A 24,109-nucleotide genomic window follows, 5' to 3' on the forward strand; every position below is an offset into this window, starting at 1 on the left:
TGATAAATCTCCCCCAATGTTTCTCAGTTCTAATCTATAGTGTTCTCTCACGCTCTGTCATTACAATTTTTTTGTCATGTTTTATAATATTCACCACTATTCTTATTGCCATATCAGCAGACAATTTTTTAATGCAAGCTGAATAAATAATCAAGCCACTCGAAATATGGAATGGTGTGATGTGCCAGGCTGCTTCTCCTCAAGCCTAATAGTCACTTAAGACTTTTAGAGGGACCCATAGCTTTATTTAGGGTTGTCACATAGCCGGTCCCCAAGCGCCAGGCTGTCCAATTTCAGTAGGTCTTCAATAGGAAGAGAGCAGAGAAGAAGTCAGGAGACTTGTTTGAGAAAAGAATGGTTTGAAAACTTTTTAAACACATTAATCCCAAGTTTTTTGTAAAGTTATGGGATGCTCCATAATAAATGCATGATGTGAATGTCATTGGGTTTATCTGTTACATTATATTGCTGATAGAGGGGTACTCTGGTGGAAACCTTTTTTTTTTTTTTTTTTTATCAACTGGTGCCAGAACGTTAAACAGATTTGTAAATTATTTCTATTAAAAAATCTTAATCCTTCCAGTAATTATTAGCTGCTGAATACTACAGAGGAAATTCTTTTCTTTTTGGAACACAGAGCTCTCTGCTGACATCACAGGCACAGTGCTCTCTGTTGACATCTCTGTCCATTTTAAGAACTGTCCAGAGTAGGAGAAAATCCCCATAGCAAACATATGCTGCTCTGGACAGTTCCTAAAATGGACAGAGATGTCAGCAGAGAGCACTGTGCCCGTGATGTCAGCAGAGAGCTCTGTGTTCCAAAAAGAAAAAAGAATTTCCTCTGTAGCATTCAGCAGCTAATAAGTACTGGAAGGATTACGATTTTTTAATAGAAATAATTTACAAATCTGTTTAACTTTCTGGCACCAGTTGATAAAAAAAAAAAAAAAAGTTTTCCACTGGAGTACCCCTTTAACATTCTGGTTTGTCCATGGCTAAAAAATGATCAGAATGTCCATGGCAAAGCTGTCAGCAGAGAAAACCATCATCATTATAGTATGTCTCAGGGTCCAACATATGGTAGGAGGTTTTACAACCTCTTTTGAAAAACATTATTTAGTATGAGATTAAAATATGGTCTACCTGTTTTTTATTTTTTGCAAAGATAATCCCAAAAAAGCAGACCTTTAATGACAGAGGCAACAGTGTTTCTAAAAGTTCTTAATGACCAGAAGACCCATTGATTCTCTAAAGACCACTCTTAGAGTATGGTCACATGTACATAATCTTCTGCAGATTTTATGCTAGTAAAACAATAGTAAAATCTAAAGCATAAAACCTCTAGCAGATTAACTATGTGTGCCTATTCACATTGCTTTAGTGTTTTGATGCCAGTTTACATCAGGATACCTTAAAAGGGATATACCGATGTATACTACTGAATACCTGTGGCACAGCCATTGACTCTGTGTAGTCTACTAGTGACTGTTCTGTTTCATAAATCGTCGTGAAATGTAGTATTTTTGTGTCATACAAACAAAACATATACGTTCAGGAAATAGACCAGAAGTAGTGACTAAAAACAGGTATGTTCTATCTGTAAATGTCTATGGCCGGGCTGCAGATATGCTGCAGTATACTTCAAAATACTATTTTCAAGATATTCTGATGTGTAGTAGCATCAGAGCCCGAAATGTGATGCATGTGATGCATGGGGCATAACTGTATTCCTGTAACAAACAAAAATCCACTTTTTCTGTAACTCAGATTCAAGTAAGAAGGATTAAGGAATATTTTTTGTGGCTTGAAGATAATGAAACATTCTCTTAAGGAAAGCCATACAAACCTTTTATGTGCTTTCAACTGCTGGTGCACTGTTTAGAAGAAGAGTAAGGCTCAGATTCTACAAGATCAAACCTTTCCTGCAGTAATATTCTCTGTTTCTGTCCCCTCCTATACTAGCACAAACCAAGTCTCCATTGTGTTCAACCCATATTATAGTACAATTATGAACATTTGCCATTTACATGAATGATAGATTCTAATGCCTATAACATGATGCAGATAGTGAATTTAGTCTATTCCATCACTTTTAGTTCACAGGTAAATAGGTGTTCCCTAGAAGAAGCCCAATTGGTACTAAAGGCAATGCATTACATTAATATGTTCAGTACCACTTAGAATCTGTTCTGAATGTTAGATTTATCACCACATTGTTACCAACACTTCTTATTGGTGGATGACATTGGCAAAATGTATACCTAGCTTAAGAATATCTGAGTTCCCTTAAAAGTTTTTGTTATTAAATGAGTTAGTACAAATGAAATATTTAAATACCATGGACATGTTTGCCAAGGCCCTGGATTCTACTGATACTCTGCTACATAGTAATATAATATCCCACTCAAAGGTTTTGCTTCATTTTCCAGTTCCACCAACTTCAGAACTTGACTAGCAGCATAGTTGAAGTCTGGTAACAGAACCACAATCCAGTTGGGTCAGTCACACAGGGTAACATCCACTGTGCTAAATGGAGGAGGACATTTCTTCTTGGTCATCTCATTCACTGGCACATTCGTACGGTCATCTCCTTCTGAAAAAGTAATAACATGATATCATTGTAATGTAAGATGAGATCTAAAACAAGATTATAGCAGGAGTCACGTATACATGTAGCAGAGCTGTATTTGCCGTTATTCAGCTGTTTCTTATGAACACCTTATGATTTAGTATTACAGTAAAAAGTATTAGTAAAAAGATACATAGGAGCAGCAGGAAGACAGCCTTTGTAAACTTTCTGATCACTGTGTTTTGTGATGATCTCTGGCAGGACGCTTCTCTTATCCCTGGGGTAAGTGGGACGGTGATTTGTCACACAATGACAATACCATATTATCTTATTGTCACATCAGCTCTCTGTAATATTGAATCAGGGAGCATCAGCGAATGGTACAAGCTTAAAATTACAGTAATGTGTCTAACATTCAAAGCATCACTCAAAGTCCACCTAACACAGTTTCCTAACTTTCTAACACCTTCCCACTGTATTTAAGGCAATCCATCAGAATTACAGCTCAAAAGAAAGCAGAAAGGTGTCAGATGTTCTGTGACTGGATGTTCCATTTTTTCGTGGAACTAGATAACCAAGTTTATTCTCCTTTATAATATGGACACACTTGTCTATAGGCTGTGTCTGGTTTTACAGCTTACGCCACATTTTACTGACCTCTAGTTGATCTTTTTTTTATAATCTCCTGTTGTCTTTTTAGCACCAAATCAACTTATACTACATTTCTTTCTAGCCTATTTATGTTATATGTGTTCTTATATACTTTGTGGGTGAATGATAACCAAACTTGGGAGACAGGGATAATTGTTTGAATAAACATATGCTACAGGGGATTGAGAGAGAGAGTAGTGAAAGTGATCAGTGACTACAACTCTCAATGCTACTAGTAATATAGGAGCATGCACACAGACACAAGCTGCCCCATGATCATCACAGCACCACTTACTGGTCACCTAGTGGAAGGGCAAAGTATCAACTAAGAACAACAAGAGGTGAAACAGAAGAGACATGGTAGTAAGATTCAATTGTAGAAAGATACAATATGCTTTCTAGGAGATATCTCTATTATAAGAGCACTGTTGTACTTTGCTTGTCAGCTGAATAGGACAGCTTCCTGGCTATTGTGCATGTCAAGGATTCAACCTATTGACGTCTATGGAGCAGTAAAGAGGTGGCTAGGAGCTTCTGTTCATGCTCGGCATATGGGTTCTTTCTAGAATCCAGATAAAATCTGAAGAATCAAACCAAGGGAAGACAATTATAAAGAGAGGGCTTGGCCATGATATCTTTGGAATGGGGCATAAGAGATAAATAATAGTATTTACAAAAATACTTTACAAAGAAAGGTCTTGGGATGATCTTTGAGATAATATCCCCATAACTTGGAACAGCTTTCATTACCTCTGCACTTTCAACAATATCCACAAGGTGTCAGCAGAGGAATACTAAACTGCATATATACACACCACACAGTGGAAAACTGATGTTCTATTGATAACAAAGCTAGCTGTAAAATGAACAATTGTGTTAATCAGAACAACAATAAACCAGTACAATACTTGCTCAAGCTGTTTTTTGTCCATTATTTAGGGAAGTCAGATATATTGTAGAGACATTACAACTACCTACTATAAACCAAGACACCCTTTGTTGGTGCATGTAATGGTATGATCTACATTATATCAAAAGTTTTTGTTACAGACAGGTACACTTTAATGTATTAGGTCCCTTGTGTGTTTCAGATTTACCAGCCTTCAGCTTGAAGCACTTGTTTCAGTAGAAAATGTAACTAAAAAGTATGATTGCTAACTTCCATTATGAAATATGATTTCTCCCTATTTTTGTTTTGTTTGGTTCTCCTCTATCCTAGTATATATTACATCTAGGGTATAACTTTGTAGCTATCAGGTTTTAATCCAGAACCCATCAAGAAAAGCTAGGTTCAGACTTGGTTCAGACTGAAAAAATATTTAGTCCAGAGATCTAGGGGCGTCTGCCACCGACTGAATCAGTCAGAGCTAGGACAGCACTGGGCAGCAGAATCCCATTGACATCAATGGGGCACCGTCATTTCTACACTCAATTTCTAAACAGAATTATGCTGGGAAATTCCATAGTCTGAATCTAGCCTTAAAGGAGTAGTCCAGTGGTGATTCAGTGGTGAGCAACTTATCCCCTATCCTAAGGATAGGGGATAAGTTGCAGATCGCGGGGGTCCGACCGCGGGAAGGGGGCGTGTCGACCTCCGCACGAGGCGGCGGCCGACACGCCCCCTCAATACAACTCTATGGCAGAGCCGAAGCGCTGCCTTCGGCAATCTCCGGCTCTGCCATAGAGATGTATTGAGGGGGCGTGTCGGCCGCCGCCTCGTGCGGGGGTCGACACCCGCTATCTCGGCGGAGAGCCGGGGCCCCGTACAGAGAGATCGCAGGGGGCCCCAGCGGTCGGACCCCCCGCGATCTCAAACTTATCCCCTATCCTTAGGATAGGGGATAAGTTTTTCACCACTGGACTACCCCTTTAAAGCATTACTATCATTTAAAAAGACATTTAGATCACATCCATTTTCATTGCTGACACCCGCTGTAATGACGAGTTATAAGGCTGCTTGTGCTTCACTCCATGGCTGTAAATCAAATGTGACACTTGTCACTACATCAATCTATAAACTAAAAGTATAAACAAAAGTTTTCTGCTGCAGATTACAAGCTTTGTTAATCAATATAAAAAGATGAACACATCATAAAATCTGCAGTGCATACTGGGTTAACATACTCTAAGGATGAAATCATATGTGGCAGATCATTTCTGCAACTGTCCTATTTATCAGAAATATTCCCATTCAGATAAATTTTAAAATAAAGAAATGTATTCAACAAATCTGCCATGTGTGAACACGCCTTTACAGAGTCTGTCAGCAAACAGCTGCTGTATTCATTCCCTGTCTGTTCCCCTGCCTGTGGCCTTGTTTATCACAAGACAGCATGATTAACACACTGCATTTTTCACCCAAATGTCCTAATAAAGTTTTATTTTCCCCCAATAAGTGAAAACAAACAAGCAAACAAACAGATACATATGTGTGTAGGAGGCTTAAGCTCAGAGACAAGATCCAACTAAGCCTCCTGCGGCATCACCTCGGGAGAGAGTAGCCCGGGAGCTGGAGACAACACCATGTTTACAATAAAGGAACTACACAACTTCCTTTCAGGCGTCATTCAACTAAAGCATGCTAAGGCTAGTACAATTAGTGGTTACACTATAACAGTAAAATTTCTTTGGGGGAAAGCAGGGCTCGAGTCCTGCAAGAACGCATGGGAACGACGCTCCTGCACTTTTTTCACAACAGGAACGTCGTTCCCATTGTAGGCGTCCTGCAGGACTGGCTGTGTCTGTGCCTATTTACTGTGAAATCGAGATCAGTGACAGGAGGCAGCGGAGAAAAGCCGCTCCTCCTATTCACTGAAATGTCCCGTCCCCCTGTGCAGCAAAAGCCACTGGCCGAGGCCCCTCCCCATATCATAATGCTGTACAGATAAGACAGTATGACATTTAGTCCCTGACTGAAAATGTGCCTAGCCGGGCAGAATGTTAGTCAGAAGACCACCCGAGCCTCCTGGCTACAGGGCTAGACTGTGGCAGCTCCTGGGGCTTCTCCTGCACAGCTGGGTATTACAGCGAGTCCACTGTGCAGGAGAAGAGAGGAGCACACAGGCGATCAGATCCCATAACTGCTCCAGGTAAGTGACATCACATTAGGGGGCTGGGTCTATTCCGGGAAGGGGCGGTGCCTGTATAGTATTGAAGTATGTAGGTGTTACGCCGAGCGCTCCGGGTCCCCGCTCCTCCCCGGAGCGCTCGCTTCACTCTCCCCGCGGCAGCGCTCCGGTCACGTCCTCTGACCCGGGGCGCTGCGATTCCGCTGCCAGCCGGGATGCGATTCGCGATGCGGGTAGCGCCCGCTCGCGATGCGCACCCCGGCTCCCCTACCTGACTCGCTCTCCGTCTGTTCTGTCCCGGCGCGCGCGGCCCCGCTCCCTAGGGCGCGCGCGCGCCGGGTCTCTGCGATTTAAAGGGCCACTGCGCCGCTGATTGGCGCAGTGGTTCCAATTAGTGTGTTCACCTGTGCACTTCCCTATATCACCTCACTTCCCCTGCACTCCCTTGCCGGATCTTGTTGCCTTAGTGCCAGTGAAAGCGTTCCTTGTGTGTTCCTTGCCTGTGTTTCCTGACCTTCTGCCGTTGCCCCTGACTACGATCCTTGCTGCCTGCCCCGACCTTCTGCTACGTCCGACCTTGCTTTTGCCTACTCCCTTGTACCGCGCCTATCTTCAGCAGCCAGAGAGGTGAGCCGTTGCTAGTGGATACGACCTGGTCACTACCGCCGCAGCAAGACCATCCCGCTTTGCGGCGGGCTCTGGTGAAAACCAGTAGTGGCTTAGAACCGGTCCACTAGCACGGTCCACACCAATCCCTCTCTGGCACAGAGGATCCACTACCTGCCAGCCGGCATCGTGACAGTAGATCCGGCCATGGATCCCGCTGAAGTTCCTCTGCCAGTTGTCGCTGACCTCACCACGGTGGTCGCCCAGCAGTCACAACAGATTGCGCAACAAGGCCAACAGCTGTCTCAACTGACCGTTTTGCTACAACAGTTACTACCACAGCTTCAGCAGTCATCTCCTCCGCCAGCTCCTGCACCTCCTCCGCAGCGAGTGGCCGCTCCTGGGATACGCTTATCCTTGCCGGATAAATTTGATGGGGACTCTAAGTTTTGCCGTGGCTTTCTTTTCCAATGTTCCCTGCATCTGGAGATGATGTCGGACCTGTTTCCCACTGAAAGGTCTAAGGTGGCTTTCGTAGTCAGCCTTCTGTCCGGAAAAGCCCTGTCATGGGCCACACCGCTCTGGGACCGCAATGACCCCGTCACTGCCTCTGTACACTCCTTCTTCTCGGAAATCCGAAGTGTCTTTGAGGAACCTGCCCGAGCCTCTTCTGCTGAGACTGCCCTGTTGAACCTGGTCCAGGGTAATTCTTCCGTTGGCGAGTATGCCGTACAATTCCGTACTCTTGCTTCAGAATTGTCCTGGAATAATGAGGCCCTCTGCGCGACCTTCAAAAAAGGCCTATCCAGCAACATTAAAGATGTTCTGGCCGCACGAGAAATTCCTGCTAATCTACATGAACTTATTCACCTAGCCACTCGCATTGACATGCGTTTTTCCGAAAGGCGTCAGGAACTCCGCCAAGATATGGACTCTGTTCGCACGAGGCGTTTCTTCTCCTCGGCTCCTCTCTCCTCTGGTCCCCTGCAATCTGTTCCTGTGCCTCCCGCCGTGGAGGCTATGCAGGTCGACCGGTCTCGCCTGACACCTCAAGAGAGGACACGACGCCGTATGGAGAACCTCTGCCTGTACTGTGCTAGTACCGAACACTTCCTGAGAGATTGTCCTATCCGTCCTCCCCGCCTGGAAAGACGTACGCTGACTCCGCACAAAGGTGAGACAGTCCTTGATGTCTACTCTGCTTCTCCACGTCTTACTGTGCCTGTGCGGATGTCTGCCTCTGCCTTCTCCTTCTCTACAGTGGCCTTCTTGGACTCTGGATCTGCAGGAAATTTTATTTTGGCCTCTCTCGTCAACAGGTTCAACATCCCGGTGACCAGTCTCGCCAGACCCCTCTACATCAATTGTGTAAATAATGAAAGATTGGACTGTTCCATACGTTTCCGCACGGAGCCCCTTCTTATGAGCATCGGATCTCATCATGAGAGGATTGAACTTTTGGTCCTCCCCAATTGCACCTCGGAAATTCTCCTTGGACTTCCCTGGCTTCAACTTCATTCCCCTACCCTGGATTGGTCCACTGGGGAGATCAAGAGTTGGGGGTCCTCTTGTTCCAAGAACTGTCTAAAACCGGTTCCCAGTAACCCTTGCCGTAACTCTGTGGTTCCTCCAGTAACCGGTCTCCCTAAGGCCTATATGGACTTCGCGGATGTTTTCTGCAAAAAACAAGCTGAGACTCTACCTCCTCACAGGCCTTATGATTGCCCTATCGACCTCCTCCCGGGCACTACTCCACCCCGGGGCAGAATTTATCCTCTCTCTGCCCCAGAGACTCTTGCCATGTCCGAATACGTCCAGGAGAATCTAAAAAAGGGCTTTATCCGTAAATCCTCCTCTCCTGCCGGAGCCGGATTTTTCTTTGTGTCCAAAAAAGATGGCTCCCTACGTCCTTGCATTGACTACCGCGGTCTTAATAAAATCACGGTTAAGAACCGCTACCCCTTACCCCTCATCTCTGAACTCTTTGATCGCCTCCAAGGTGCCCACATCTTCACTAAATTGGACTTAAGAGGCGCCTATAACCTCATCCGCATCAGAGAGGGGGACGAGTGGAAAACGGCATTTAACACCAGAGATGGACACTTTGAGTATCTGGTCATGCCCTTTGGACTGTGCAACGCCCCTGCCGTCTTCCAAGACTTTGTCAATGAAATTTTTCGTGATCTGTTATACTCCTGTGTTGTTGTATATCTGGACGATATCCTAATTTTTTCTGCCAATCTAGAAGAACACCGTCAGCATGTCCGTATGGTTCTTCAGAGACTTCGTGACAACCAACTCTATGCCAAAATTGAGAAATGTCTGTTTGAATGCCAATCTCTTCCTTTTCTAGGATATTTGGTCTCTGGCCAGGGACTACAGATGGATCCAGACAAACTCTCTGCCGTCTTAGATTGGCCACGCCCCTCCGGACTCCGTGCTATCCAACGCTTTTTGGGGTTCGCCAATTATTACAGGCAATTTATTCCACATTTTTCTACCATTGTGGCTCCTATCGTGGCTTTAACCAAAAAAAATGCTGATCCCAAGTCCTGGCCTCCTCAAGCAGAAGACGCCTTTAAACGACTCAAGTCTGCCTTTTCTTCGGCTCCCGTCCTCTCCAGACCTGACCCTTCCAAACCCTTCCTATTGGAGGTTGATGCCTCCTCAGTGGGAGCTGGAGCTGTTCTTCTACAAAAAAATTCTTCCGGGCATGCTGTCACTTGTGGTTTTTTCTCTAGGACCTTCTCTCCAGCGGAGAGGAACTACTCCATCGGGGATCGAGAGCTTCTAGCCATTAAATTAGCACTTGAGGAATGGAGGCATCTGCTGGAGGGATCAAGTTCTCCTGTTATTATCTACACCGACCACAAGAACCTCTCCTACCTCCAGTCTGCCCAACGGCTGAATCCTCGCCAGGCCCGGTGGTCTCTGTTCTTTGCCCGATTTAATTTTGAGATTCACTTTCGTCCTGCCGATAAGAACATTAGGGCCGATGCTCTCTCTCGTTCCTCGGATGCCTCAGAAGTTGAACTCTCTCCGCAACACATCATTCCTCCTGACTGCCTGATCTCCACTTCTCCTGCCTCCATCAGGCAGACTCCTCCAGGAAAGACCTTTGTTTCTCCTCGCCAACGCCTCGGAATCCTCAAATGGGGTCACTCCTCCCATCTCGCAGGTCATGCGGGTATCAAGAAATCTGTGCAACTCATCTCCCGCTTCTATTGGTGGCCGACTCTGGAGACGGATGTTGTGGACTTTGTGCGAGCCTGCACTATCTGTGCCCGGGATAAGACTCCTCGCCAGAAGCCCGCTGGTTTTCTTCATCCTCTGCCTGTCCCCGAACAGCCTTGGTCGCTGATTGGTATGGATTTTATTACTGATTTACCCCCTTCCCGTGGCAACACTGTTATTTGGGTGGTCGTTGATCGATTCTCCAAAATGGCACATTTCATCCCTCTTCCTGGTCTTCCTTCTGCGCCTCAGTTGGCTAAACAATTTTTTGTACACATTTTTCGTCTTCACGGGTTGCCTACGCAGATTGTCTCGGATAGAGGCGTCCAATTCGTGTCTAAATTCTGGAGGGCTCTCTGTAAACAACTCAAGATTAAATTAAATTTTTCTTCTGCATATCATCCCCAGTCCAATGGACAAGTAGAAAGGATTAACCAGATCTTGGGTGATTATTTGCGACATTTTGTTTCCTCCCGCCAGGATGACTGGGCAGATCTCCTCCCATGGGCCGAATTCTCGTATAACTTCAGGGTCTCTGAGTCTTCCTCCAAATCCCCATTTTTCGTGGTGTACGGCCGTCACCCTCTTCCCCCCCCTCCCTACCCCCTTGCCCTCTGGTCTGCCCGCTGTGGATGAAATTTCTCGTGACCTTTCCATCATATGGAGAGAGACCCAAAATTCTCTCTTACAGGCTTCATCACGCATGAAGAAGTTCGCGGATAAGAAAAGAAGAGCTCCCCCCGTTTTTTCCCCTGGAGACAAGGTATGGCTCTCCGCTAAATATGTCCGCTTCCGTGTCCCTAGCTACAAGTTGGGACCACGCTATCTTGGTCCTTTCAAAATTTTGTGTCAAATTAATCCTGTCTCTTATAAACTTCTTCTTCCTCCCTCTCTTCGTATCCCTAATGCCTTTCACGTCTCTCTTCTCAAACCACTCATCCTCAACCGTTTTTCTCCCAAATCTGTTCCTCCCACTCCTGTTTCCGGCTCCTCGGACATCTTCTCGGTCAAAGAAATTTTAGCTGCCAAAAAGGTCAGAGGGAAAAATTTTTTTTTAGTGGACTGGGAGGGTTGTGGTCCTGAAGAGAGATCCTGGGAACCTGAGGACAACATCCTAGACAAAAGTCTGCTCCTCAGGTTCTCAGGCTCTAAGAAGAGGGGGAGACCCAAGGGGGGGGTACTGTTACGCCGAGCGCTCCGGGTCCCCGCTCCTCCCCGGAGCGCTCGCTTCACTCTCCCCGCGGCAGCGCTCCGGTCACGTCCTCTGACCCGGGGCGCTGCGATTCCGCTGCCAGCCGGGATGCGAACCCCGGCTCCCCTACCTGACTCGCTCTCCGTCTGTTCTGTCCCGGCGCGCGCGGCCCCGCTCCCTAGGGCGCGCGCGCGCCGGGTCTCTGCGATTTAAAGGGCCACTGCGCCGCTGATTGGCGCAGTGGTTCCAATTAGTGTGTTCACCTGTGCACTTCCCTATATCACCTCACTTCCCCTGCACTCCCTTGCCGGATCTTGTTGCCTTAGTGCCAGTGAAAGCGTTCCTTGTGTGTTCCTTGCCTGTGTTTCCTGACCTTCTGCCGTTGCCCCTGACTACGATCCTTGCTGCCTGCCCCGACCTTCTGCTACGTCCGACCTTGCTTTTGCCTACTCCCTTGTACCGCGCCTATCTTCAGCAGCCAGAGAGGTGAGCCGTTGCTAGTGGATACGACCTGGTCACTACCGCCGCAGCAAGACCATCCCGCTTTGCGGCGGGCTCTGGTGAAAACCAGTAGTGGCTTAGAACCGGTCCACTAGCACGGTCCACACCAATCCCTCTCTGGCACAGAGGATCCACTACCTGCCAGCCGGCATCGTGACAGTAGGAGGTGGTAAGTTGCTGGCTGCTGGGGGGAGTAATAGTGTAATGAAGAGGGATATTATAGACATGGGACTGTATGTTGGAGGGTCTGGAGGGAGAGAGCGATGTTATTTACATGGGACTTTATAGATGTGGTAGGGTAGTAATGCTATTTACATGGGACTGTATGTAGGTGGTAGTGGAGGGATGCTATGTACATGGGACTGTATATAGGGGGTAGAGGAGTAATGTTATTTACTTGGGATTTTATGTTGGAGGGGCCTGAAGGAGGGAGTCATGTTATTTACAATGAACTGTATTTAGGTGTAGGGGTCATTTTATTTGTGTGGAACAGTATATTGGAGGGGTCTGAAGGGATGGAGTCATGGTATTTACATGGGACTGCTTTAACTATTTGTTAGCGTACCATTACAATAATAAGTGCAATGAATGGAGTTAGGCCAATTTCCCATTGATGTAAGGTACTTTTTCCCCACAGGAATGTTGTTCCCATAGCAGAAGTGCCATAGAACCGGTCCTTGCAGTATAGGCCACGGTAATGCAAGCAGCCACCATCTTGTTTCTGACGTACTGGCATCAGCGAAGAGGAGGAATGGGAGGCTGAGCTAAGTGGTGGCTGAAGCAGAGACCAGGGGCAAGTACAAGTGATGAGTGCCTTTGGGGCTTTTCCCTGTTTGTGCGGCACTATTGTGCAGGTAGTGACCAGAGTACACCCGGGAGGGCCACAGCATCTTGTATCTCCGCCTGCTACCTGAAGCATGTAAGGGAGGTAACCTGCTGCTTCTGGGATCATATCTGGGCTTCTGTTGCTTAAAGGGGCTTTGCATCTGAAAACATTATTTTATAGAAAACATTGCCAATATGGATTCCTATACTATTATAATAGCATCTTTTCCCAAGGTCGATCAGGCTGATAACAGTAGCAGTAGACTACTTCCCATTGGAAATATGTTATGTGCAGTTTCCCATTAAGCTTTTAAAGGACCTGTAGACCCAACCTGACCTGAAAGGCAAAACTTTACTTTTCTGTGAATTGTGAAAAATTACAGGGAAAGCTATAAGGGAGGATTTAGGTTTTATGGTGAACCACAACTTCTAGCATATCCTGACAACCTTAGTGCCTTTGGATTGTAATACGTTGCCTGGAATGTATTATTTGGGGTACTAAGCGTACCCCAAACTGCAGGGAGGTCATGGTGGTGCACTATGTAGACACTACACTCTGTTTTATAAAAACAATGTTTTGAATGCTGTGACTCTCCAGCTGTTACAAAACTACAACTCCCATCATGCCCTGGCAGTCTGGATCCTCTATTACAGTTGTTCCTACCACATGGTCTACAGCTTTTGCAAAACTACAACTCCCAGCATTTCCTGACAACTTTTGGCTGTTCCAAAACTACAACTCCCTGCACACTGAGTTGTAGTCTTAGAACAACCAGACAGACACAGATTAAAAAGCACAGCTATGAGGTGATGTCCCCTAACATGCTTGGATTGGATGTACAAATGGAGAGACTCCTCAGGCGTGCATCCTTGACTTGTACCACTATAAGCAGAGTAAAGTAGCCTCTTTCCACCATTGACTTCCATAATAAAAATGTTTTGGTTAGTTTTTTTACCCCCTCAGTGCCAGAAAGAAGTAGTGAAGTGTGTGCAGCATAGCCCATGCTACCCATAGTGGGTGTGCTTAAACTTGCATGTGGGTGTGGTTAGGGCCGCGGCTGGAAATCTTGGGTGAGTTCCCCCACTTTTTTCCCCAGGACTTGTCCCCTGGGTGAAAAGTCTTATTTAAATATAATTTTCTGATACAGAAATACCTCTTTAAGGTTTCCCATCTGTTGTGGAATTACTTAAAACTGTCTAAAGCAGTGACGTAAATTTAGGATTCTGGGCCACAAAGCAAAAGCCTTTTCTGAGCCCCCATCTATAAAACTTCATATATAACACTTTTCTACCCCTTGCAGGAAAAAGAGACCTAATGGGGCCCCTCAGGGTGCTGGGGCCAAGTGCACCTAAACCTTCTGTACCCCATAGTTATGCTCCTGGTCTAAAGTCTAAACTTATTTTACTCTCTTTCTAAGCAGCAATAATTTGATAGTAAGCTTAAAGGACTCAGCTGCTCAGCATTTGGAACAAACTGTCCCGAACGCTGGAGCTGGCGCCGGGAGCTCATGACGTCATATCCCCGCCCCTCATGGCATCACACCCGGCCCCCTCAATGCAAGTCTATGGGAGCGGGCGTGGTGGCTGTCACGCCCCCTCCCATAGACTTGCATTGAGGGGGCAGGACATGACATCATGAGGGGGCGGGGCTATGACATCACAAGCTCCAGGCGCTGGCTCCAGCGTTCGGAACAGTTTGTTCCAGACGCTGAGCAGCGGAGTACCCCTTTTAAGGGACTGTGGATAATGACTCTGGCTTTCCCCTACTGTTACCTTGCAATCCATCAAAATGCAGGCTGCTATTATGGAAGGCCCTGTACTCTGCCTATAGAGCAGTAGACACCATGATACAATATTCTGATATATTTAGGATGTGAGACCTTTGAAAGTTTAATACCTTAGTGACTTAGCTCCCACCAGCCAGTTGCTACTTTTTCATCTGAACTAGAATATAGAAAAATGCTTTTTATGCCATTCCTTACACTTTGTCATTATAAAGAATCGCACTTAGCCCAATCTGCTGGATTATAGTGCAGGTAAACAGCATTAAAAAGAAGGGAAGGGTTACTCACATTTATCGATGAAGTATCCCTTGAGTTATGTCTGTTTACAGTTTTAATTCTATTGCACAGCTCGGCGCAATGGAGACAGAAAGCCAGAAGAGGGAGGATTGTGGTTGGGAGTGAGCGCTCTGCCCTCTGAGAGAGTAAAGATGTTTACATATTCAGGAAGTGGGTGCGCTGGGCAGTAAATACTGATGAGGCAGAGGAGCTCAGCAAGCTGGCTCCCTGCCTCCATTGTGCAGAGCGGCACAATAGAAATAAAATTATAAAGGGCCATAACTCAGGTAATACTTTATCAATAAATGTGAGTAACTCTTCTTTTTAAAGCTGTTCACCTGCACTATAACCCAGTATATTGGGTAAGGTACAGGTAAACAGTCTGTCAGATTCTCTTTAAGAAACACCTTAGACTCTAAAGTTCCTTGTCCTGATCTTAACAGATTTCTATAAAATGCCTTTTAAACAGCTTCATAAATCTAGCACAGCTTTAAAAGCATGAAGAGGTATTGCTTCTGATCTAAGACTTCCTAAAGTATTAATGTAAACCAGAAATGAATAGATGGTTCTTGTGGGTTTATATCATAGCAGCGGACATGAAAAGTTACTGTGTGTCGCTCAGCAAATCAATTTAGTGTTACCTTCTCACTGTTAATCTCTTCTTGTGATTTAGGTTGGGCGCTAAACACACAGTTCTAACACCGTAGTGTAGGCTATTTCAGAACTTATCTCTGGGGAAATACTTTGTGACAGAAGGCAAGTAGAAGCAAAGTCATAAATTGTTCACCCTACTGCAATTTTATTTATATTCACTGCCTAGTGGGGCATAATGCTTGCATTTTATATAAGTAGTTAAAATTGGCCTTATGCAATGTTAAACTTCCATATTAAAACATATAAAATGCACAAAACAGTAAAAAAAATCCAAGCAGTTTCTCCCTTAATTTTGCCATTTTCTTTGAATCTATTTTGTGTCATATTGGAATTAAAACTAATATGAGACTTAGATGTTCGCCTTTTACAAGAAGAGGCGAAATGGATATTTCGACTCAAGAGCAAAGCCCCTAATGGGATCAATGAAGGGTTTTCATTCTCAGCATTCTTATAGAGTTTCACTTACTTCTATCACCAAACTGTCAATTTTGATGTTTTACCCTGTCACCACAACAGAAAAAATTATTTTTCTTGTAGGCATCATAATCGGATGCACTTATATTAAGTTATGCCTGTTATGTTGATTACCATTGATCACTGTACATTTAGATCCCGCCTATCATGCATTCAATTTGTCCTTTTCCCTTTCGTACATATGGATTAATGATATCCATTACGTTAACATCAGATACATGGTACCTATTCCCCACTTGTCCCTGTATTACTTATTATTTCCTTAGGGACCTCTTGTATGACATTAGGGGGAGGTCCATCTACACCCCACTTAGGCCAATCAGGCCCTGTTATCTAACCTTACATCTTAATATCAAATGCCATATGACCTCTCATATATATTGGTATGTGATGATCATACGTTAGTATTAACTCCTAAGGAGTGAACAAAAAGGGACAATATCACTATAATAATATGACAATAGGTAACTTGGTAATATCTTAACCCCATTATAAGTCACTATGATGGTTGTTGCTATATTAGTTAACAATAAAACAATAAGGCATGGGTTTGCTTTTTTGAACTCATACATTTGATATGGTTCTATATTGATATTTATGATTATTTATTCCCCCCATTGGTTATTTGTAATACATTAAGTGTTTACTGATAGTTGTTATTTATCAACTACATTTCCATTATCTGATATTCTAAGACATAGAGCCTTTCATCTCCACAGATAATAAACACTGATATCCCTGGCACATGCGCATTGCTCCACATAGGGACCAGCTGGCTCTAAGTCAGATCTTTTTACCAATGCGCATGCGAAGTGTGCATTGCGAAGAAAGGAAGACAGGGGAATCGGACGCACACCCGATGACGCGCCACATCTGACACAGACGGGGAGTACGTCACACAGGTAGGTGAGCACCTGAGTGGCTGGTTACCTGAATGGGGATAGGTTTACCTGTATCTATACCCGGAAGTAAATCAGAGACACCTATCATTGGCGGCATTAGAGTCGAGCAGTGATGATGATAGCCGGTGGGTCTATAAATAGATCCACCAGGCGGCGGGATCACCGTAGCCACATGATCCTCTTGACAACGCTGTAGCCACAGCAAAACATGTCGAGGGTGGCCATACAGTTCATGTTTTAATTGCACACCACAACAGTGCTCTTTTTTGGTGTACTGCAGCACCATTCATTTCTCTATTATGTCTGGAATTGCACTTGAGCTTTTGTACTTCTGCACTGTTGTGGATACTGTTTTTATCTCACAACTGGGGATCTATATTTTAATAATACTAATAAAAGTTAAATTTTAAGGGGGCTTTTCCTTAGAGGGGATTTTAGTGACTCCGGGCTTCGGCCCAGGAGTTTGTAGCATATAAAACTAGTAAATACATAAATAGGGCTTCTCTTTGTATCCCAGTAGAGCAGTGATTTTGCCCCAACACCTCATTACAATCCTATATCTGACAGTAAGACAAGTAGCTGCAGAAGGATCCTCCCCCCTTTGCCTTAGTGAGACAAAAAGATTGTAAAGCTATGTCTACTTGGCAAGACTCCATCCCATCAAGAGCTGACAATAGAACAGATCAGCTGAAAAACTCTGTTCTGTGCAGGATTTCTACAAGGACTGGAACATGAAAAAAAACACGTAAAAAATCCCACAGAACCACAGGCAGCAGGGACAAGTGTATCTCCTGTTTACTATTATCATTCAGTTCTAGGTCTTGTGCTACATTATGGGCATATAATCTAAGACACAGTCCAGTTACATATTCTAAATCCTTTCATGTAATTTGAGTCATCAATATGAGTGAATATGAAAAAATACATGATTGTTTTAAAGGGGTATTCCAGGAATTTTTTTATTTGACTATGCTACAAGGGCTGTAAAGTTAGTGCAGTTCATAATATAGTGTCTGTACCTGTGTGCGACGGTTTTCTCTCAATTCTTATGTGATTTTCATCCCAATATTTATTTTTAACAGCATACAAAATTACTGCTGTCTCGGATTTTTCCCAGCTTGCAATGTGGCCGAGACCTGACTCACTAGTCAGCTGATGCCAGGGAACCAGTCTGCTTCAATGGGTGGAGGGATCAATCTGCAACTAATACAACAGCTGTAGGCACCCTGATTGAAAACCACAAATCTTTAGAATGGATGCAGCTCATTTATGTTTCAATGGGTGGGGTGGCTGATGTGTGGGAGGGAGGAAAATGGAATTGTGGGATCTGTAGTAAAAAAAATAAAAAAAAAGCCAAAAAGGAAATACAATTTCACAAACAGCTAGCCACAGTCTTATTGTATTCTCCCAACATAGTCATTTAGCCCCAAGACAAGTGCAGATCCTTCTTAAGCATGTCCATTACTGTCTGCCAGGTACATACTAAAATCCCCTTATGGTGGATAACTCCTTTAAGTTCCACCAAAATTTAACTTTTATGAGAATTCAGTAACAGATGTGCTGATGAGGCTTGATACATTCCTATAGGTGTGTCCATTGCATGGAAGTCTTATAACTAAGGCCACTGTCTAGCTTAAAGGCACCCTGATTGAAAACCACAGGTCTGCAGCTCATTTATGTTTCAATAGAAAAGTGTATATTGAATAATAAATGAAATAGACCGTGCTTCAATTAACTGTAATATTTAATATAATATCATATCAATTATAAAAAGAGATTAAGATGATCCCCTCACAGGGCCCTATGGGGGGATCAAACAAATGCAATAAAATACACTAAAATAATTCCTGATGCTTCTAGTGTATGTTCATATAACAGATGAACTATATCTTAACAATAGATGATACCTTGTGAAAAAAATAAGTATGGTAAATCACAAAATAGAATAAATGGTAATGAATACTACTTTAAGCTAGACAGTGGCCTTAGTTATAAGACTTCCATGCAATGGACACACCTATAGGAATGTATCAAGCCTCATCAGCACATCTGTTATTGAATTCTCATAAAAGTTAAATTTTGGTGGAACTTAAAGGGGTTATCCAGCATAAGGTGATTTTAGTACGTACCTGGCAAACAGTAATGGACATGCTTCGGAAGGATCTGCACTTGTCTTGGGCAAAATGGCTATGCTGTGAGATTACCATAACACTGTGGCTAGCTTTCTGTGAACTTGTATTTCCTGTTTTCAGTTTTCTTGTTTGCCTACAAATCCCATGATACCATTTCCCTCCTCCCCACACATCAGCTACCCCACCCATTGAAACATAAATGAGCTGCAGACCTGTGGTTTTCAATCAGGGTGCCTCCAGCTGTTGCATTACTTGCAAATTGCTCTCTCCACCCATTGAAGCAGACAGGCTCCCTGTCATCAGCTGACTAGTAAGTCAGGTCTCGACCGCATTGGAAGCTGGGAAAAATCTGAGACAACAGTCATTTTGTATGCTGTTAAAAATAAATATTGGGGTGAAAATCACATAAGAATTGTGAGAAAACCGTCACACACAGGTGCAGACACTATATTATGAACTACACTAACTTTACAGCCCCTGTAGCATAGTCAAATAAAAAAAAATCCTGGAATACCCCTTTAAACCTTATGCTGGAAATAGGATGAGGAGAAGACTATTTTGGACATGTTCACATAGCAATGGCAACATAGCAATGTCTTGTAAAACAAAATAAAAGGAGACTAGACCCTTTATTTATCTCTGCATTGCTTGGATAACTAAAGGTCAGTTAGGGAGCTGTCCTTCTACATAAACAGTAACCTGAAAATACTTGACCTTACATTGTAATCTTATGAAAAGTGTAGTCCCTTTGTTTCTGCTTGGCTTTTCAAGTGTAAGATGTACTGACTCCAGAGTCCAAGGAAAACCGAGACAAAACAAATGGACACATTTCTGTCCCTTCATTTTAGCGATTGGTGAGGGTCTCAGCAGCCGGACCCCACTGATCACAACTTCCAATATGTGTCTATAATCTTTAGGCCAAAAGTGATAAAAGGGGCCTATGCCAATTCACTGCGGGAGAAGATATTCAAATTAAGTCACTCTATAAAAACCAGAGCTTTATCTGCTGGACAAAAGGTTTGCTCAAGTGTATCAGAATACTAAACCGATGGTTTCTAGACTTTTGGCCTTAAAGGGGTACTCCGGTGGAAAACTTTTTTTTTTTTTTAAATCAACTGGTGCCAGAAAGTTAAATAGATTTGTAAATTAGAAGAAAAGGAATAAGTGCAGCTCACAATTAATACACTAATCCGAGGTTAAATTGGGTAGGCACCTATACCCTAGGTGCAAAAAAGAGGATTCTATAGCAAAAAATATTTACCCAAAACCTCAAGGAAAGTGTATATTGAATAATAAATGAAATAGACCGTGCTTCAATTAACTGTAATATTTAATATAATATCATATCAATTATAAAAAGAGATTAAGATGATCCCCTCACAGGGCCCTATGGGGGGATCGAACAAATGCAATAAAATACACTAAAATAATTCCTGATGCTTCTAGTGTACGTTCATATAACAGATGAAATATATCTTAACAATAGATGATACCTTGTGAAAAAAAAAATAAGTATGGTAAATCACAAAATAGAATAAATGGTAATGAATACTAATGGCAGTTATAATGGAACGGTATTGCAGTGTTATCCTTTTGGAATAAAGATATCAGAATTGCAGTAATTCCGCCAAAAGCAGAGATATTTAAAAGTTCAGTTGTTAAAAGTTCCAGCAGTATTGAGTATAGTAAAAAGTCTGTGGACTATAATGACGTGTTTCAGGGTACTGAAATATCGACCCTTTCTTCAGTAGGAGTGAAGAAAGGGTCGATATTTCAGTACCCTGAAACGCGTCTAGGAAGTAGATGCCATCCTTGTGTGCGATTTTATACCTGGCAGTTGCAGTTTTACCTAATACACCTTGCAGAGTATCTTTGCGGTTGAACATCTGCGGCTCTTGTTCCACCTTCATCTCTACTCCGGTGAGGCCGTTGTTCCAGCAGAGCTCCCAGTGACGTCACACGCCAACTCCATGAGGCTGACCACTGGAGTACATCAGAGAACCGGCAAACAGCCTTGCCCCTGATCGGATCTCAACGTGGACTGCCTAAACATCAGATACCGGTGAGCGCATTATTTCCACCTTTAAAGCGCTTTTACAATCCTGTGCATACAGACGGGCAGCTTAATACATCGGGTCCGGTGCTGTCCGGACCAGCTGCCACTACCACTGGCAATATCGCTAGTCAGCGCCTGCCAGCGCAGACCAACACAGGCATTATAGCCCACAGACTTTTTACTATACTCAATACTGCTGGAACTTTTAACATCTGAACTTTTAAATATCTCTGCTTTTGGCGGAATTACCGCAATTCTGATATCTTTATTCCAAAAGGATAACACTGCAATACCGTTCCATTATAACTGCCATTAGTATTCATTACCATTTATTCTATTTTGTGATTTACCATACTTATTTTTTCACAAGGTATCATCTATTGTTAAGATATAGTTCATCTGTTATATGAACGTACACTAGAAGCATCAGGAATTATTTTAGTGTATTTTATTGCATTTGTTCGATCCCCCCATAGGGCCCTGTGAGGGGATCATCTTAATCTCTTTTTATAATTGATATGATATTATATTAAATATTACAGTTAATTGAAGCACGGTCTATTTAATTTATTATTCAATATACACTTTCCTTGAGGTTTTGGGTAAATATTTTTTGCTATAGATTTGTAAATTACTTCTATTAAAAAATCTTAATCCTTCCAGTACTTATTGAATACTACAGAGGAAATTTGTTTCTTTTTGGAAGACAGGGCTCTCTGCTGACATCTCTGTCCATTTTAGGAACTGTCCAGAGCAGCATATGTTTTCCATGAGGATTTTCTCCTACTCTGGACAGTTCATAAAATGGACAGAGATGTCAGCAGAGAGCACTGTGGTCATGATGTCAGCAGAGAGCAGTGTGTTCCAAAAAGAAAAAAAAATCCTCTGTAGTATTCAGCAGCTAATAAGTACTGGAAGGATTAAGATTTTTTAATACACGCAATTTACAAATCTGTTAAACTTTCTGGCACCAGTTGATAAAAAAAAAAAAAAGTTTTCCACCGGAGTACCCCTTAACACATCTGCTGGTTGCTAAGAATTGGAAATGAAAAGCAGTTTTTCATTGTATAGATGTAGTCAACAGTTACTATATTTTTATTGATATGATTAAACAGTTGGCTATGGGATGGACTAACCCATCCATATAAAGACTGATGTTTATAGCTTATGATATTAGGATTCAGGACATTAGGATTCAGAAAACAGGGAAGAAGGGTATTTTGTTTTTCTCTCAGAGGGAAGGTGGGGGCTGTTTATGGATTGCTCAGAATGGTGAATTATACATAATTCTGATTCTTTTTTATGGATATGTGAAAAACTGAATAAAAACTATAATAATGAAGACATTTATTTATTTATTTATGTAAGTGATTCAAAGATCCTAGATGTAACTCAGAATCTGAACATCCCAAATGAAAATATTGAAACTAAAGTTAAATCATTCATAATAAAAAATAATGGAACATAGTCATAATTAACTGGTCATTAATAAATGATCAATCTGCTTGATCACACTTTTGGTATTCTGCATCCCTGCTTCCCACCCTCTCTTGCATGCTGCTTTTTATTCCTCATTAAATTGACTGATATAAGCCCAACAGTTCTGCAACCGGCTGTGGTGTTTTAGAGCTCTCACTTTGATCTCCAGTTTCTTCAAGCATGCAATGAATTATGACTGCAGTGATAAGCACTTAACACAGAACTGAGTGACTGGGTTGCACAACACATAACTTAAACCAGCATGGCTCCATTACACTTTCATTCAGTATTCAGAAATTGCCTATTTGTGAGAAGAAATGGGAAAAGAGCAAGGAAATGTCTCTGGTCATATGTGATTAAAAGCTCTTTTTTTTGTTGTTGGGAACAATGTCACTTCTGTGATTTGGGATGCAGTGGGCAAAAAGAGATAAATTGAAAGCAAAACTCTGTATAACTTTTCATAGTGCATTTTCTCATGCATTATTTATGGCTTCAATATCTTATGAAATGTGGTCTTTGGATTGTCCCTATGTGTAGGAACCACAGCGGACATGCAGTTTCGCCACAAATTAGCATGCACATCAGAAGAGCTTTCCCCAGTCCGCTCCCCATGACAGTCCCCAGACAATGCCAAAGTGACCGTTTCCAAATGGTTCCTGATCACCTCACAGCAGTGTTTCCCAAACCAGTGTGCCCCTGGCTTTACATACTATAATAAAAACAAAAAGCGCTTTATAGTGCATTACCATGAGAATGGGTAAAACGCTAAGGCTATGTTCACACAGAAGCGCATCTGCAGTGTATTTGACGCCATGGATGCGCTACTTGCACACACAGAGTTAAGGCAGAGTGAACTCCCTGCTGTTGCTTCAGCTCTGTGTGTCAGCTCCTGACTGCTGGCGGTAAATCTGCAGATACGAGCAGACACACAGAGCTACAGCAGGAAGCGTTTCACTGCAACAGAAGCTTCCTCAGACATGAAGGTAGGCTGCCTGATTAAGCTGCTGTTGCAGTGAAACACATTGTATACTGGGTAATAAACCTTTTAGTTACACACCTTCTTGGAGTAAAGGCTCTCTTGGTGCCCGTCAGAAAATCCTATCTTTTCCTTGGAGAAATTGTTTGTGATATTGCCCTGCTATACATGGGCTTAAAAGGGTTAATCAGCAGAAGGGGTGGGGGTAAAAAATGATGCCCATTGTGTGGAATATTAAAAAATAAACCTTTACTTACATCCATCTCTCCCACAATGCCTCCAGTGCCCTGCTCCGGTCCCCCCAGTGTGATCATCTTTCTTATCTGTAGCGTGACGAGTCATACTACGGCTCAGCAAACAGCTTGTTGCAGTGATGTCCCGCCTTGGCAAGCAATTCACTAAGCGGCAGTATGACACACTGGGCTCAGGTACTTCCCAAGATGGATAGTTGCGCTGTAGCGCAGAAAGACTATCACATCAAGGGATCGGAGCAAGACACCGGAGCCATCGCAGGAGCGCTTGAGGTAAGCAGAGGTTTATTTTTTTATATGCCACAAAGTGCATAGCTTCGAACCCCCCCCCCCCTCCCACCAGATAACCCCTTAAAATGCCAACTCAGTACTGCAAAACATTCTATGCTATTTGAGAATATGGCTACTTAGTTATCATGCCTAAGAAGACCTAGCTGGAGGGAGAGAGTTAATTTGCCTTTAGGCTTTCCATGGCCCTT

General features: G+C 43.2%; 1 protein-coding gene across 5 annotated transcripts in view; it reads right to left on the minus strand.

The window, feature by feature from the left end:
- Positions 1–952: 952 nt before the first annotated feature.
- Positions 953–24,109, minus strand: part of MOB3B (MOB kinase activator 3B) — a 208,847-nt gene continuing 185,690 nt past the window's right edge. For all 5 annotated transcript variants that reach the window (XM_056520891.1, XM_056520915.1, XM_056520881.1 and 2 more), the window contains one exon: positions 953–2,593. In XM_056520891.1, the coding sequence (XP_056376866.1) occupies positions 2,564–2,593 (30 nt within the window). In that variant the 3' untranslated portion in view covers positions 953–2,563. The remainder of the gene's footprint in view (positions 2,594–24,109) is intronic.

This window comes from Hyla sarda, chromosome 1 (assembly GCF_029499605.1).
Source record: "Hyla sarda isolate aHylSar1 chromosome 1, aHylSar1.hap1, whole genome shotgun sequence".
Classification (NCBI taxonomy): Eukaryota; Metazoa; Chordata; class Amphibia; order Anura; family Hylidae; genus Hyla; species Hyla sarda.